We start from the raw sequence: 13,276 nt of genomic DNA, 5'->3' as shown, positions 1-13,276 counted from the left end.
AGATGTACTGAGTCCTCCCACCGATATCTCCGTCTGGAGAGGGGAGGCAAGAAAGGAAATCTACCCAGTTGAAAGCCTCTGTGATGAAGGTAATTGTACACGTCATTTCATTGAATCCTCACCACTTAGATGTAGATATCATGCCCCCATTTCATAGATGAGTAAATAAAGTCAGAATGATTCATGCACTGGTCCTAGGTCACATATTCGTACATGGCAGAGCCCAAATTTGAACACTTCTGGTGAGATCAAGATGCCTTCTTGTGCAGGGCATAGGTTCTCACCAGGGAGGTGGCACAGTTTGTAAAAACTCCCCAGGCCGTTCTGATACAGGTCCCCATTGGCTGGCGGAAGAGGAGATGGTGGTCTCCCTTCACCGGTTAGAGAACTGACTTACTAAAGTGAGTTGATCATATTCCTTTCAGAGAGGGGGTTCACTGCACAGCAGTGGTTCTCTGGTGGTGATTTTGCTTCCTCCCCCACCCGCAAAAGGGGACATATGGCAGTTTCTAGAGACATTTTTTCCCATCATGACTTGGGGGTGGGGTTCCACTGTCAACTAGTGGGTAGAGACCACGGACGCCGCTCAGTACCCAACAACACACAGGACAGCCCTGCACAACAAAGAATTATTCAGTCCAAAACGTCTATAGCACTGAGGTTAAGAAACCCTGGCACTATTTTGTGGGGGGGTGGGTGAGGAAGGAGATACATTGGGAGACAACGCTGGGCATCCCCGAAGAAGCATATTTAGGGGGAGGAATGGATGGACCTTGAAGACAAATGTTACCTACTTGACAATGTAGCAGAAGGGGAGGTGTGAGTCTTGCTTTAAAGGAAACTAATTATCTTTTTGCCAAGATCTTCTTTATACCCCCAGAATATCACAGAAAATTGGTGAGGGTGATTCTATTGTCGGACTGGCCCAGGAGCCGTAGCCGGAGAAGACCTGGATTTGGAGTCAGGAAACTTGAATCTCCATCTTAGCCTGGCCATTGTCAGCTATGTGATGCTGAGCCAACCTGGATCTCTTGAAGCCTCAGTTTCCTTACCTGTCAAATGGGGATAATTATATTTGCCCCCCTTACAAGGTCTTGTGAGTAGCAGATGGAACAGTGTTTGAGAAAGGTCTTTGTAGAAGGACAATCCCCTTGAAGAACAGAGGATGCTGCCTCTGTGAAACCTGCAGGCAGATCTCTGAGCCCATTTTGGGTGGATAGGCTCACTATCTATTTTTAAATTAAAGGAGTGAAATGGAATCCTTTGTCACCCCTGTGCTCTGAAATTCAAGCATGAGAGTAAATTTGACAAAAGGAGATTTAAAATGATATATCAGGGACTTCCCTGGCGGTCCATTGGTTAAGACTTCGCACTTCCACTGCAGGGGGCATGGGTTCAATCCCCGGTTGGGGAACTAAGATCCTGCATGCCGCGAGGAGAGGCCGAAAAATAAAATGGTATATCAGATGCAGTGTGAGCAACAGCTACCTTGAAATAACCCCAACTCAAGCAAGGAGGGATGGATATGAGAAGGAGAAGGAAAGTCAAAGCCTTTATTTCTTAAAATAGAAAGAAGAGCATTATCTCCCTTTCTGATTATGCAAATAATCCATGCCCAGTTGTTAAAACCAAACAAACCCATACGAAACCAGATAGTACAGAAAGGTATAAAAATGTAAGTAAAAATTATCCCCAATACTATCATCTAGAGAAAAAATAGTGCTGTTGACATTTTGGAGCACATCCTTTCAAATATTTTTAAGGAACAATTATACTTAAAAAAAAAGAACTCTACAGTACATGCTGTTTTGTAGCCAGAAATAAAATAACATGAACACAGAAACTAACACACCATTGTAAAGCAATTATACTCCAATAAAGATGTTAAAAAAATAATAATAACATGAAGAGCCAGAAGATCATTAGAAAGATGCTTCTTGTACAGATGGGTGTGTGAAGTTCCTTCAAAGGAGACAAGACTCCAAGACAGCAGTATCAGATCCTTCCCTGAGAAATGCCCCATCTGGTTTCCAGACAGTCATCACCTTTGCTGTTGGGGGGCTGGGGGTGCTGCTGGCGGGATCAGGAGGGTCTCACAGGCAGTAAGACACCAGCACTCACAAGACCTCCAACCCCTGATGAACGCTGGTAGGTCAGAGAAGGGAGAGTGGGTGGGGCCTCTGCTGATTCTGCCCAGCCCAGCACTTGGTTTTTCCTGGGAGCAGAGCCCTTTGCCGGGTGGGAGCGAGGAACGCGCTTACCTGTTCTGCGAACACACCGTCAGGAACCTGGGCCATCGCTAGAAAGGGTGAGAGAATCAGTGTCTGGGTACCCGTGCCTAGAGGAAGACCACGCTTCCACGGGAGGCGTTGCTGGGAGGGGTATCTGTGCTTCTTATGGGGTTTTGGGGTCATTATAATCTCTCCCTCTCGGCATTTTGGAACCTTTAAGAAATAACGATTAATGCCTTCCCTCCTGCTCTAGGTATTTACAGCGTGCCCGCAGGCACCAAGAGACAGGGCTCGCTCCAGATGACTCCACCGGAAGCCTTGCTCCTTGTTTCTGTGCTTCAGGCTGTTGTCTGTATGCGATCCGAACTCACTCCGGACCCCGGAACTCATCATTTATCCTTCTTTCCTTTCCCTGTCCAAATGAGTGTTTCATTAGGAACTATAATCCACGAATATCATTAGAATTTACAGAAGCAATTGGGATATTTGCAAGGCGGGGGGAAGCTGATTCTAATCCAGTCTCAAGTGATTTGATCAACATAGATTTAGACCTTCCTCAAGGACAGGCTGGGGCTTAAAGCTGCTTTGGATTCCTGGGGGGACTGAGCCTGAAATCTTCACACTCTGGACCTGGGAGTCTCCTTGAATCCTCCTCCATCCCATGATGCTTTTGGCCAGAAGCAGGTGTGTCAGCCCACACCTAGATAAATTACAAGGAGAACAATGTCCTCTCCTGAAATTTCACCTGCTCTGTCCCTTGAACAGACGTAGACCACCTTATGAGATGGCTCAATGCTGGCGGACATCGTCCCCGCCTCAAGTTAAAGTACCCATGTCTTTGTGGAAGGTGCTTTGGTATCCATGACATCTCTGAATAGAAAAATGGGTTTGAGTGGGCAAGGATGTTCCCTGAAAAAGGATGGGGGTCACTGAAGCGTTTTTTTTTTTTAAAAAAAAGAAAAGAAAACCTCAGGCATTTTAATATGTTAAATACATACTCAATTATTAATTCTAAAGACTTCTACAAATCAACCTAGATGAAACTTTTTTCACCTTTTTCCTGCCTTTTTTCCCCTTCTCAGGAACATTTAGACCTACCCTATGGCAATGACTATCGGGAAGTCTCTGCCCTGTATATCAGGGTAGCACAAATAATTCAGCATAAAGCAGCCCCGTTCCTGTAGCTTGGCATTAGGATAAGTATATCTTAAGAAAGTTCTTATGCAGACTTGGCTTCAGGCAATAAAACGTCATAGACGTATAACTGTAGCAAGCGAAATTTCTAGGGAGCAAATTAGGCTGAAAACATCTTCTAGAGATGGCTAGAAAGGAAATGTACACCACCCCAAAATAAGGCAAGTTATGCAGTAAATGTTTCATTTATTGGCCTTCTTCCATTACTATTAGGGTTAAAAGACATCTTGTCAATAAGAAAGGTATATTTATGGAGGACTGATGTCTTTCAAAAGGCTGCTCCTGTCACAAATGCCTATAGCGGTAGTGATCAGCTTATGAAGGCAGGTGATGAAACCCTGTACAAATGCATACATCTCCCCATTAACCCTTAGATCATCAGGCATTATTGTCACTTTACCTGGACCTGTCATTAGCTGAAGCAAGGTGATCAAGCCAGACACTTCAGAAAAATGCCAAAAACAGAACAGTGTCCCTCAGGGTTTCAAGAAGAGGGTGTGTGCCTTTCCGAGTCCCTTGATAGAATCATTGGGGGAAAATAAAAGGTTCCCTGTGAAGTGGGCCCTTTTTGCCTGTCCCTTCCTCCTGCTAAAATTGAAAACTCTCAGGTGTCCAATTTTTAGTGTTCCTAGGTTGGCTAAGGGAGTAGCTTTCTTCAACATCCAAATAAGGAACCATCACCCACGCAGAACAAAAAGCAAACAGAAAATCTCACAGTGGAATCAGGACTTTGGCTTCTCAACATTTCCCCATTTTATAGCTTCCTTATGTTTTCAGATTCTTTTTTTGGCTTCCTCAGTCAGCACACTCCCTGCATAGCTAAGTCCAACACAGTGGGTAACAGATTATCCATCTTGGAGCCTGGATCTTTAAAGAAAAAGCACACAGGACACATACACACATGTACGGAACACCATCTAGGTTTAATTACTAGAACCTTGCCAGGTGATTGGGGAAGCTGAATATGGTTGTTGACATGTATTCTCTACTTCTGGTGAATCTAAGAAGACTATCCTTGTTTTTCCTAAATTCTAAAGCCAAACTTCCAATACAGTTTGTCCCTTTTGCTGCTATGCTGGTGAGCCTCTTAGCGTAACTGGGGTGTGGGCTGAAACTACGGGATCATGGATTTTCTGAATGTTAGAAAGGACCTAAGAAAATATCCAGTCCAAACACCTCACCTGTCAGGTGAGACAGGACAAAGGGGCCATAGGTAACAAGGCCAATGGCCAGCCTGTTTCTGCCATATTCCTTCAAGCACAGTCCCATATTTCAGAGGACATCTAGCACTCTGCCATAACGCCCCCCAGTAGGGAACTGATGCCTGAAAAGTGATTTATATAAACTGAAACTTCCTTTTCACGCTCCCCAATAGGGATGAACAAGGAAGTACCAACGGGAGAGGTAACGTATTCACTTAATTTTTGAGGTTAAAATGCAGATTGCTAACATCAACACAGGTCTACAGAGATTTAATAGAGGAATGGGCTTCCCTGGTGGCGCAGTGGTTGGGAGTCCGCCTGCCAATGCAGGCGACACGGGTTCGTGCCCCGGTCCGGGAGGATCCCGCGTGCTGCGGAGCGGCTGGGCCCGTGAGCCGTGGCCGCTGAGCCTGCGCGTCCCGAGCCTGTGCTCCGCAACGGGAGAGGCCACAACAGTGAGAGGCCCGCGTACCGCAAAAAAAAAAAAAAAAAAAATAGAGGGATGGCTGAAGGGGAGGAGAAAACAGAGAAGTGAAGAAGCAGAAGGGCAGTGGATGATGAGAAGGAGACAGCAAGGAGGGTTGAGGGACAGCCTACTTACAGCTCAGGACCTGGGCTGGCCCCGGGAAAGGCCTCCAAGGGAAAAGGTCCCAGCTTCTCCTCCAACCTGAGAGCCCCCCAATATGCAAAACTCCTTGGCTCAGGCTAAAGTCAGAACTGGTCTGGTTTCCTCCCTGTGTTTAGAACCCCTGCTATTTGGGTAGAACTCTTGGTCCTATAAACTAGGAGTCAGTCATCAGTATCTAGAGAGAGAAGTAGCCTCAACACCGGGACACAAGCCAACCGTTGTTTAAAATTTCACAGCAAATCTACAAATTACATGTCCAGGTTGTGGGCCAACCTGACCTTTTTAAAAAAAATATTGTATTACCTTGCTTTTTGCCAATTTCAATTTCACACCCTCCCCCCACTTCTCCCCTATCCCCGCATCACCTGAAGCCCTTTCAGAGACTCAGGGGTAATTGACCCTCTGAGATCTTGCTGGTCTCCCCAAGCCTGTTTATGGCACGAAGCAACAGGATTTAATGTGGCACATGGGCTATCATGGAATAACTTTCCACTGCTTAATTAAATCAGAGATTTAAAGAAGGAAGGATTCAAGAGTTTCCTTTGAATGAGAAATATAAGGATATGCCAAGGTGGATGAGGTTACTAATCATCGGCAGAAAGCCCTTAATATTTACATACGATAAAAATGCAGGCCAGGACATTAAAAACAATAAGTACATTCTTTAAAATTTCAACTCAGTATATTTATGAGCTTTCATTTTCCAGGTAAGTCCTATAAAGGACACTGAAGACCCCAGTATCCAATTTAATTCCGATCAGCTTTAGACTAAAATAAAAGAACCACTGCACAGGACAAAGAAATGGCCACAAAATTGAGTTACTATAAATGTGTTCCCGTTTGAGTAAATAAGCCTTTAAAACAGGCCTTACGAAAGTCTACGCTGTACACAGACTCAGCCACCTAAGTATACAGGTGACAATTAGCAAGTGTGAGAAGCTATGGTCACTTGCTAAATGTGTAAATCTAAAGGCAACCAAGTGAAAAGACCTAAAAAAAGGACACTGTTAAATCCATTTGTACATGGATTTAACAGTGAAGCATTTCATTCTTCATGTTTTTACTTGGTGTCTTGAAATAATCCCCTTTCTGTCTCCACTCACCCTCTTAGAAACTGTGCCCGCCTTATTTATTTATGAAGTCTGAAGGTTAGTCCTACCTGCTGAGACTAATTAGCCCTGTGCTTTGTATCCTATGCAATCCTGTCTGATTAAAGGTACACATTTGTTTTACTTCTTTTCAGGCTCCTTCTCACTCTACTTCTGATTTTCTGATTCATATTAAAGCTGGGAGTTTCAGTGATTCTCCTCCATAGCCCTCCCCCACGCCCCCACCACATTTTTATTTTGCCCACATCTTACTCTTTAGTGTGCAAATGTGCTTATGAATTTTTTTCCAGTGCAAGGGAATGCATTGGCCTTGTCAATCTTGGTATCATCATTTTTAGTAGTCTTCTTGCTGAGACCTTAGCCTATAAAACAGTTTTGCTGAAAACCCAAACTCTCTAAATATTACATTTGAATTTGCTTTCTTTTGGAAAGCTTAGGTGCTGACAGGCCAGCTGAAGAGCAGGTGAGATTTTTTTTAAGGGATGTGGGTGAAATAATTTAGCTCATCCTGGACTCCAGGCCAACACTGCTCCTAAAAGACAATTTGCTAATTCTTATTGACTTCTTTTTTTCTGGTTCTTTTTGTCCCCTTTCATGTTGTAGATTCCAGTCCACTTCTCGTTGGATATTTGCAAGAAAATGAGTGTTCTTGCCCCATTTTCTAGGGACACGGTGTTTTGGGACCCAGGCCTTTCCCCCTTCGACATAATTTTCTTCCCCATTTTGTAGCAAATCAATCTGCTCTCCAGGAGAGAGCCTAAAAATCAACAAATACCTGCCTCAAACCTCAGGTTTTCCATCTCCTCCCAGAGGTCTTCCAGCATCAGCTGGGTTAGCAATTTCCTGCCAGAGCCATCTACATCTTGATTATTTGGTCAGTCTTTTGGGGATTTCATTTCAGACCCCCTTCCAGAAAGACTCCAGACCCACTGGTCCCAAGGGTTGGTGAACTTTCAGTTTTATTTTCCCTGGCGGTGTTAACGCCCAAACTTTTCACCTCCAAAGTCAGAAAGGACTTTGAATCCTAGCTTATTTCCTACCACCTCCAAAGTCAGTTTAAAAAAAAAAAAAAAAAGAACAACACTCTACATTGAAAAGAATCATGTATTTTTCCTTAAGGATATTTTTAATGCCCTTGACAAACACTACAGTATTTGATTGTTTTTTGGATAAAAAGTCATCTTGGCATATTTATTCTAGTGAGACTTAAGATTTAATGAAATGATTCACTATTAATAAACAAGAAAGGGGAGGGAAGACCTCGTGGGTTAATAGTTTCTTTCATTGCAGATAACCAGGAACTTTGCCCAGCCCTCCACTTCCCCAAGCTCTCTGAAAGTGGAGGGTTGATCTCTCTTTTTGACCACTTCTCTTATATCCCGCCCAAGGGTGGCCGATTTCATTGCTGGCTTAACCACTAAACACCAGCCCGCACCCCTTCCCCACAATACTCTCCTCCTTTTCCCCTTCCTTAAGACTTATTTCTAATATTTCTAAAGTGCACTTTTTCTGGGCCTCACCCCATCCCCGCCCCCCAAGTGGGCTTTCCTTCCGCCTTCCTCGGCTCGGATTCCTGACGCGGTCGCCACCCCCTTCCCCTCCTCTCCTACTCCGCATTGTCTTTCTGAAGCCACCCCCCTCCCGGAGCGAGTCCCCGTTCCCTCGCCCAGACTCCCAGGCTCGCACACACTCAGCGCAGGCCTCTCCCCCTGCACACTCCTCCCTCCGTCTCTCCCCCCCTCCCCCGCCCCTCTCCTCCTCCTCCTCCTCCTCGTCTCCCTCCTCCCTCTCCCGGCGCCCGAAAGGATCATTGTTAGCCACCCCCGCCCCGCCCACACCGGCTGTTTATTTATGCAGACGTCACCGGCCCGGCCCCGCCCCCCGGCATCTCATTAAGCGAGTGTGTTCCTCTCTCCCTGTCAATAATCTCCGCTCCCAGACTACTCCGTTCCTCCGGATTTCGATCCCCCTTTTTCTATCTGTCAATCAGCGCCGCCTTTGAACTGAAAAGCTCTCAGTCTAACTTCAACTCACTCAAATCCGAGCGGCACGAGCTCCTCCTGTATCTTCGGCTTCCCCCCCCTTTGCTCTTTATATCTGACTTCTTGTTGTTGTTGGTGTGTGTGTTTTTTTTTACCCCCCTTTTTTTATTTATTATTTTTTTGCACATTGATCGGATCCTTGGGAACGAGAGAAAAAAGAAACCCAAACTCACGCGTGCAGAAGATCTCCCCCCCCTTCCCCTCCCCTCCTCCCTCTTTCCCCTCCCCAGGAGAAAAAGACCCCAAAGCAGAAAAAAGTTCACCTTGGACTCGTCTTTTTCTTGCAGTATTTTTCTGGGGGGGGGGCAAAACTTTTTGGTTTTTTTTTTTTTTTTGGCTTTTCTTTCTCCTTCATTTTTCTTCCAAAATTGCTGCTGGTGGGTGAAAAAAATGCCGCAGCTGAACGGCGGTGGAGGAGATGACCTAGGCGCCAACGACGAACTGATTTCCTTCAAAGACGAGGGCGAGCAAGAGGAGAAGAGCTCCGAAAACTCCTCGGCAGAGAGGGATTTAGCTGATGTCAAATCGTCTCTAGTCAATGAATCAGAAACGAATCAAAACAGCTCCTCCGATTCCGAGGTAGGAAAAGCCCCTCGGGCTGGCGGGGTTCTTAATCTATTTCCTGGGCTTGGCAAATGTTGCTTAAAGGGGAGAAATCGGGGCTGGGGGCGGCGGCGGGACGCCGCGGGGCCGGGCGGGCGGCGTGTGCGTGTGGTGCCACCATTGCAAAAACTTGTAACCCTGTTTTTCTCTCCCATCCCACACCCCCCCACCTCGCTGATTCTTTTTCTCCCCCATCTCCCCCCTCTGCGTGGCGTTTGCCCCTCGCCCTCCCCACCTCCACCCCTCCGGGAAGGCGGAAAGACGGCCTCCGCCTCGCTCCGAAAGTTTCCGAGATAAATCCCGGGAAAGTTTGGAAGAAGGTGAGTACGCCCCGCGCGCCCCGCAGCCGCCGGGAGCTGTCCCCCGGGCCCGCCGCCCCGCGCGCCCGGGCCCCGCGCCCCGCTCGGCCGGGCCTTGCGTCGGCCCGGCCGGGGCGCCCAGCCACTTGGGGCACTTTCTAAAAAGTTTCTCCTCGCTCTCTCCCGCTCCGCGCGGCCGCCGCCGTCCCCTCGCTGCCCCGCCATGTTAGCGGCCAAGAGGCAAGATGGAGGGCTCTTTAAGGGGCCACCGTATCCCGGCTACCCTTTCATCATGATCCCCGACCTGACGAGCCCCTACCTCCCCAACGGATCGCTCTCGCCCACCGCCCGAACCGTAAGTGCCTCCGCGCGCGGCCCCCGCCCGCTGACCGCCCACCCTTGCCTCCCGCCCGGCCCCGCACGCGGCCCCTGCCCTGCCCTGCCCCCTCCCTCCCTCTCCCCTCCCTCCCCGCCTCCTCCCCTCCCCGCCTCCCCTCCCCCTCTTGTGGCCCAGGCAGCCCGAAACTCTCCAAACTTTTCTGCCTTTTGTGGACTGGATTTGTTTGCACTTCGCCATGTTCTTGCTTTCAGTTTGTTGCCTCGTGATGTTGGGGAGACTTTTCTTTCCAAGCAGGGCTTTGTTGGTTGGGGGGGAATCAGAAGAACTTTCTTTTGCGCTCTGATTCCCCCCGCCCCCTTTGGTGGTGGTGTTTGTTTCTTCACCCTGGGAAGATGACTGTGTGGCTCTTTCTTTTCTCCCTCTCCTTCTCTCTCTCTCTTTTCCTTCCCTCTTCTGTGGCGTCTTGGGCTTTCCCCGGTTAACCCCTTGGCTGCCGCTGCCGGGGACTGAGTTAATGGGCTGCGCCCGACGCGCGGGGTAGAGTGGATTGTCCTCCAGGCGTTGGACTTGAGAACTAGCGGGCGCGCGGAGCCCGGGGCCTTGGAGAAGCGCCTCGTCTTTCTCTTTCGGCCGCGTATTTGTTTAGCTTTCTAGTGGCGATGGCTGGCTCTCAGCCCTCCTTCCCTTTTCCCCTGGAAGGTCACGCTTCCAAGACTGGTCCCACTGCAAACTTGGGGGCTCTGGGCTTCCTTTTCTGGGGCCACCCCGCAGGGCCGCGAGCGCCCTGGGCGCCGTGGCCGGCTCGGCTGCCCGGCGCGCTGGCTGCGGGCTCTCCCGGGCCGCGCGGGGTGGAGAGGCCCCTGTGGCCGCGGGTTTTGGTTTGTATGGAGCCGGGATGGCCTCCTCCGAGCGGACTTGATGTATTTCTAGGGAATTTTGGTGCCTTGGGGTTTATAGCGGGATCTGCGCTCGCCAGCTTCCGAGAAGGCCCTCAGTGGGCCCTGGGGGGCCAGAGACCAGGTTGTGCGGGGCCCAAGGGTGTATAGAGGGTGAGGGAGGCCGAGGGCTCCTTTCTTTCAAGGGATTGGGCTGCTGATCGTGGGCCACCCAACTTTGGGGGCTCCAGGGAGGCGCGGGGTGCCAGGCTCCGGGGGGGTGGCGCTTCCCGCGGCGTGCGTCCCGCGCCCCCCCGTGACATTTGTGAATAAGGCTCACCCTCTTCCCCGACAGGCCTCTGCCCCCTGCCCTCGCCTTGAACCCCCTCCCCCCGTCCCACCCTCCTCTAAAAAGCCTGGATTACGAATCTCTAGACGCAATCTCTAAACGTTTGTGCCCGGCTTCTCGGGATTGTCATTTTGCACCCTCTCTGGTTTGGTCCCCCTACCTCTTATTTACACTCACTTCTTCTGTTTTCTTTTATTTTTCGGTAACTCGAGATAGCAATTTGAAATAGTGCACCCACTGTTCAGCAGCCGTGGATTCGGTGCTAATGGCCGAGGGTTTGCCGGACGGGAGTCGATCAGATCTACAAGTGTTTTTAAGCATTAAAATATTAACTATCAGGTTTGACTTGTTTTTTGGGGCCCTGGCAAAAATGGCAAGGGCATGCTAGACCGGTCATTTGTTATGGCCAGGAAAGAGAAATAATTATTACCCTCCCTCCCCCTCCCGCGCGCCCAGGCTTCTGCATGCTTGGGAAGCTGGGAGAGCATTTCAGCCCGACCTCCTCCTTCAGGGCCAGTTCTTTCAGGCGGCGGGGGCCGGGCAGTGGGGTTGCAGCTGTAGGGGAAACATTGTCCGGTTACGTTGTATTTTTCTTGGGAGCCTGTGGGCATCCTGAACCGGGAGTATTCGGCTCAGAATCGGAGAGTTTGTGTAATAACCAAGCCGACCAAGCGACATTCCAAAGTAACCCTGAGAATTTCTTACTCTCCTCCCCTCCCCCTACGATGGAAGCCTCTCTGGTATTATTTTAAAATCCACTTAGCCATCTGAAAGGCCATCTGAATATTGAGCTTTGATGGTGGGCTTGCTGGCCTTCTTGACTCTTTGCAAACTCCTGCCTGTGACCGCTGGCAATCTTGCCGCAAGATCTCCTGAAACTGCAACAGTTGTGTTGCGCTGTAATTAGGAAACAGGGAAATTGTTAAAGGTAAATAAATGATTTCCCGGTGCGAAAAGGATGGCTCCCAACAACCCCGTCCCCTCTGTGGGCATCGTAGGAACCCTCGGCGTCTAGTTATTTTAATTGTGGACATAGGACATAGCGGGTGGCCTGATGCTGTGACATCAGATGGAGTCTGAGAAGACATTTCTGAAGTCAGGAGGCAGTTTTAGTATTTGCGTGTCAAACACCAACAGACATCTTTAGTGTGCACAGGCCCTTCCTCCTCCTATCTGTTACCTGGGTTAGCTGATGTGCTCCAGAATTAAGGTTATTTAAGCCGGTAAGTAGAGCCATGGAAATGAGGCTGAGAGGCTGTTGTGTGTCACTCCTGACCTCTTCGATCAGAGGGCCGGCTTGCAATTCCAGATTTGATACAGCTGCCGAAGGAATCTATAGGCAAGATAGCGGTCTTTTCATGCTCATCTGAAATTCTTAGTGCTTCATAGAGTGTGTTTTTGAGGGCAAGGTGTAAAGACAAATTAGCTGTATGTTCTATTCTCTTCCGGACCCTCCTTGGTGGTGGTGTTCTTTTGCTACATTTTCTGTTAACTTATGAGTGTACCTGTAAACAGTTGCATCCTTTAAAAAGCAAACTCTTTGGATTCCTGATTTCTGCTTTTCTTTTTAAGAATGTAAAGAATTAAGGAGTATCATTAGATGGGCTTATGATGAATAATATTTTATCTCAAGAATAATGCTTTAATTGCTGGAGATGCCATAAAGCTTGATAGTAATAATTTTATTTTAAAATGACAAAAGATTCCTCCATCACATTGATTTAGCCTTTGATACTGTAATAGGAACAGCTTTTAAAAAGGTTCGAATACAAAAAAGCATTAAGGTGAGAGGTCTGGTTGAGGAGATGGGAGGTGATAGAACGGCAAATATTAGAATTGTGGTAACATTTGTATATACCAAAGATAAGAATACTGTTACCATATTAAAGTAGATAGGAAAGAGTAGTTTTACGTTTCTTTTTTCCCTCCTGCCAAATGAGAATATGGGATACGGTGGCCGAAATTCCAGTTAGGTTTGAAATTCTTTTTAAGGGGTTGATTATTAGAGCTTTCACATCTTCTTTGATCCAAAGTTGTTTGCTTTTCAGCTGAAGCTGTTTGCTACTAGGTTGAACAAATAAATAAGCAGCATCTTGAATTCATTTTTGAACTTGGAATCCAGCATTTAAAGGAAACCAAGAGGGGCCTATTATTCATTGGGGTTTTATTTAGCCGGGCAGCAGCTTCTCTTTCTGCCTGGTGAAAAATGGATGTTTTCTCCTCGCTCAAACAGCATAATCCTTTCTTAATACAAAAGATTTAGACCTCGGAGTGTGAAGGGTTAATGGTGGTCCTTCCCCATTGTCCTCCTACCCCCCACCTTCACCCCTGATTGTTTTGACAACACTTTTCAAAGTGCGACATTCCAAGCCCCTACATAACAATGTAATATTACTGTAATTAC

At 47.9% G+C, this 13,276-nt stretch overlaps 1 protein-coding gene across 24 annotated transcripts in view; it reads left to right on the top strand.

The window, feature by feature from the left end:
- Positions 1–8,306: 8,306 nt before the first annotated feature.
- Positions 8,307–13,276, top strand: part of TCF7L2 (transcription factor 7 like 2) — a gene marked incomplete at its 3' end in the record, with an annotated part of 196,867 nt that continues 191,897 nt past the window's right edge. For all 24 annotated transcript variants that reach the window (XM_079899478.1, XM_079899476.1, XM_079899477.1 and 21 more), the window contains exons 1-3: positions 8,307–8,985; positions 9,263–9,329; positions 9,539–9,663. In XM_079899478.1, coding sequence (XP_079755604.1) covers positions 8,797–8,985; positions 9,263–9,329; positions 9,539–9,663 — 381 coding nt within the window. In that variant the 5' untranslated portion in view covers positions 8,307–8,796. The remainder of the gene's footprint in view (positions 8,986–9,262; positions 9,330–9,538; positions 9,664–13,276) is intronic.

The sequence above is a fragment of the Stenella coeruleoalba genome, assembly GCF_951394435.1.
Source record: "Stenella coeruleoalba genome assembly, chromosome: 16".
Lineage (NCBI taxonomy): Eukaryota > Metazoa > Chordata > Mammalia > Artiodactyla > Delphinidae > Stenella > Stenella coeruleoalba.
This window is presented reverse-complemented; position numbering and strand designations above follow the sequence as displayed.